At 39.6% G+C, this 3,678-nt stretch overlaps 1 protein-coding gene across 1 annotated transcript in view; it reads right to left on the reverse strand.

Annotated features, from left to right (window-relative positions):
* Window positions 1-1,033: 1,033 nt before the first annotated feature.
* The window catches only part of rabggtb (Rab geranylgeranyltransferase subunit beta), a 4,338-nt gene continuing 1,693 nt past the window's right edge, over window positions 1,034-3,678 (reverse strand). Inside the window, exons 5-9 of the mRNA XM_014013028.1 lie at window positions 3,422-3,474; window positions 3,085-3,195; window positions 2,820-2,945; window positions 2,587-2,736; window positions 1,034-2,009 (exon numbers count right to left, since the gene is read on the reverse strand). Of these exons, the coding sequence (XP_013868482.1) occupies window positions 1,869-2,009; window positions 2,587-2,736; window positions 2,820-2,945; window positions 3,085-3,195; window positions 3,422-3,474 (581 nt within the window). The 3' untranslated portion in view covers window positions 1,034-1,868. The remainder of the gene's footprint in view (window positions 2,010-2,586; window positions 2,737-2,819; window positions 2,946-3,084; window positions 3,196-3,421; window positions 3,475-3,678) is intronic.

The following is a 3,678-nucleotide window of genomic DNA, read 5'->3' on the forward strand; positions in this document are numbered from 1 at the left end:
GCCTAAAGCTAAATGCTAAGTTGATAGTAAAAAGCTAAAATTAGTTAAAAAGTAGCCTAAAGCTAAATGCTAAGTTGATAGCTAACAGCTAAAATTAGTTAAAAAGTAGCCTAAAGCTAAATGCAAAGTTGATAGCTAAAAGCTAAAACTAGTTAAAAAGTAGCCTAAAGCTAAATGCTAAGTTGATAGCTAAAAGCTAAAATTAGTTAAAAAGTAGCCTAACGCTAAATGCAAAAAGATGATAGTTAACAGCTAAAATTATTTAAAGTTATCTAAAACTAAATGCAAGATGACAGTTAACAGCTGAAATTTGTTAAAAAGTAGCCTAAAGCTAAATGCAAAGCTGATAGCTAAAAGCTAAAAATAATTAAAAAGCAGCCTAAAGGTAAATGCAAAGTTGATAGCTAAAAGCTAAAATTAGTTAAAAGGTAGCCTAACGCTAAATGCTGATGGCTAAAAGCTTAAATTATTTAAAAAGTTGCCTAAAGCTAAATGCAAGCTAAATTTATTTAAAAAGTTGTCTAAAACTAAATGCAAGATGATAGTTAACAGCTAAAATTTGTTAAAAAGTAGAAACAGGAACTACACGTTGCCATTTAGTAATAACTGAACATAACAAAACAATAGCTAAAAGCTAGCATAAGACAGTAGCTAAAAGCTAAAATTATACAGTACAACAGTAACTTTTTTTCCTGCACTGATATACTCTATTGTACATAATTTGGTCTGATTGTTCTTAAATATGTAATTATTATTGTATATGTTCATCATTGTAACTAAAACAGCACATACTGTATATAAAAGCTCATTTCACCAGTTTGTATCCAGGATCTGGTTCTTTCAGTCATGACTCATGATCACACCTGAAGGTTAGAACAGAGATAGACCAGGAAGTTAAGAGCTTTACCTTCTGACAACGCTTTCTTCTCCACAACTGACCGGAGCAACGCCCTCATTACTGAGGAGAAAACAGACCTCACCTTGACAAACTGTAAAGTTTTTTTTCCCCTATTTTAAATTGAAGACTTCAAACTAGAACTTTATCCATTTACTCTTTATGTAACATCAAATAAATTAAAAACAATCTATTTGTCAGCAAGAATGTTAATTATATAAACAATGTAGAGTTATGAGTTGTTTCCCACACGTGTTTACACTAAATACATGGAAGTACTTCTCCATGTTTCAGAGCGGCAGCAGATCATAAATACTGTTTATTATTGTTTACTGTTCTGAGTCCATCGCTGAATGATCCGGATGTAGAGACACAAACCTGGTCTTTGTTGTGGTTTTACCCCAAGCTGAGGCTCGTTATGATGGTGCGACTGCTCCGGTGTCCTTCACACTCTTATGTTTCATAACAGCGAGCTGCTTTATGTTGAACAGCAGCTGCGCCGACAGTCTGTCAGGAGGGTCAGGTGCCAAAACGTCTAATTTTTTTGCCACAATACCTCATGAGCAAAACTGTCAGAAAAGATGGCCGCCACAACCGACAGCAAAACACAACTCAGTTCTGCAGATACTGAGCTACGGTTTGGTTGTAAATCAGACTCAAACACAAGGCGGCCATCTTGGATCGAGCCGACTCCAAATATTAATCAGCTATATTAATCCATCCAGTGGTTCATGAGATGTTTTGACAACAAACAAATAAACACAMACAATAAGAGATGTCTTTGAAGTTGAGCTGCAGCTGCGATGGAAACCAGAAAACAGAGTGGATGTGCTGAAGATTAAGACRGAAGTTCTCTCTGCGTTTCTCCTCCAGAATCTCAGATGTGTTGTGGTCCTCGTTCCTTCGCCCCGGCTGAGAGGCGGCGGAGCAGCGGCGTTTGTGAGTTTGTGACATCTGGGGCGCATCAGAGAGGCTAGCTGAGGAGGTCGGGCTGCAGGCCGATCCTCTGCAGGACGTCCTCGGGCATGCAGAGGACCGGATTCACCGCTTTAATCTGTTCGTCGCCCAGCAGGGACAGACCTGCGATTCCAAACAGAGTGTGGAACGGATCCACCTGCAGGACGGAAACAGTAAATATTAATTTAAAAAAAAAACTAGGTCCTCTAAACCCAGAGACACTTAAACTCTACTTGAGGCAGCTCCTCACACCCAAACATCAGGTCTCTGCAGGCTTTATAAGAAGATGGAGGTTTTAAAGTGCCCATGACATCAAAGTTTTGTAACAAATATGAGTGTATTTTGTGAAAGAAAACATTGATAACATGTTGGAAAAAAATCACACTGCTGAGATGAACAGCTGTTGAGATATTTGTATGTGAAGTAACAGGAAGTGATGTCAAAGGGGAATGCCTGCATGCAAATAGTGTTGCTACAACAGCCAACAACACAGACTGTGGAGAAGAGAGACGCAAAATCAGAGTTCAAATTGTTTCAATAAACAAAAAACACAAAGTTCCTTTTCTTGAAGAGTTCCCTTTGATGTCACTTCCTGTTTCGTTTCGGCTGAGCCAAGCTCAATAGAAAATGTGCTAATCAGTAAAATCGTGTATTATGCCAAATTTCTTTTACATAAAGATGTTTTTTTACTTGTATTTGAAGCCTGTGCATGTCGGAGGCACTTTAAGTCTCACCATGTCTCCTGGTCTGTCAGCAAAGCCGCCCGTCTCCTCGTCCTGACAGGCCAGAATGAACCTCCTCAGCTTGGCTTTGTCGATCCAGTGGATCCTGCCGATGATCTTCAGGGACGCCAGGACCCACCACGAGTAGCAAACATCTGGGAGCTGAGTGAGACGGCAGCGCAGTTAAAGCTTYATGTTCAGATAACCGCCTCATGTTTACAACACGAGTAGAAACGAGACAAAACCTTCTCGGGTCGTCCGTTGAGGCCTCCGGAGGGCAGCTGCCTCTCACAGAGCCACCAGCCCAGCAGGTCGGCGTTCAGCTGGTGCAGCTGGCCGGTGAGYGACAGGAAGCCGGTGCAGCAGTAGATCTGAGGGACGGGATGGGAAAAACAACAAGAGGTTAGAAGATAAACAACAGCAGGCGACATGTTTAATTTAATTTGAAGAAAAAAAATCTGCATTTACCCAACAACAAAAAAATAAATAAATCAGCACGTCTGAACTCACCTGACCAGCGTGAGACTCTGAACCTGGTCTGCAGCCAAAACCTCCATCAAAGTTCATACATGACAAGACGAACTCCACGGCTTTGTCCACGTTTATCGAGTCCATCTTCCCCTGAGAAGAGACCGACGAAGAGTCGGAGTCATCTTCGGTCACCTTCTCAGCTCATTGTTTAAATCAGCAGCTGTTGTGTTTTTATTTGGTCTTTATTTTATTAAATCAAACTAAATGAACGTGCAGCTGAATGAGACAACTTTTTAACTGTTGAGTCGTTGTTTTCATCTGCCTTACTGTCAGCTCTAAACTTTTCTGTTTGGGATAAAACGGGACTCATACGTACCAATAATGCTAACGTAGCAACAGCACAGAAAGAAAACCTTGTGTCTATTTCTCCTGAAAAAAGAAAATAAAATAATTCAAATTACAAACATTAATAAYTTAAGTGATGCATTCAAAACCTCTGCATCCTACAACAATTCAATATTTTAGACTTTATTTATCTCATTTTAAGACTCACAAGATGCAAAAGTTATGTTTATTTTTCTTTGTTTTAGTGAAGATGTTTTTATTTTTCCAAAGTGTGTGTGTGTGTGTGTG

This window comes from Austrofundulus limnaeus, unplaced genomic scaffold (genome assembly GCF_001266775.1).
Source record: "Austrofundulus limnaeus strain Quisiro unplaced genomic scaffold, Austrofundulus_limnaeus-1.0 Scaffold97, whole genome shotgun sequence".
NCBI lineage: Eukaryota > Metazoa > Chordata > Actinopteri > Cyprinodontiformes > Rivulidae > Austrofundulus > Austrofundulus limnaeus.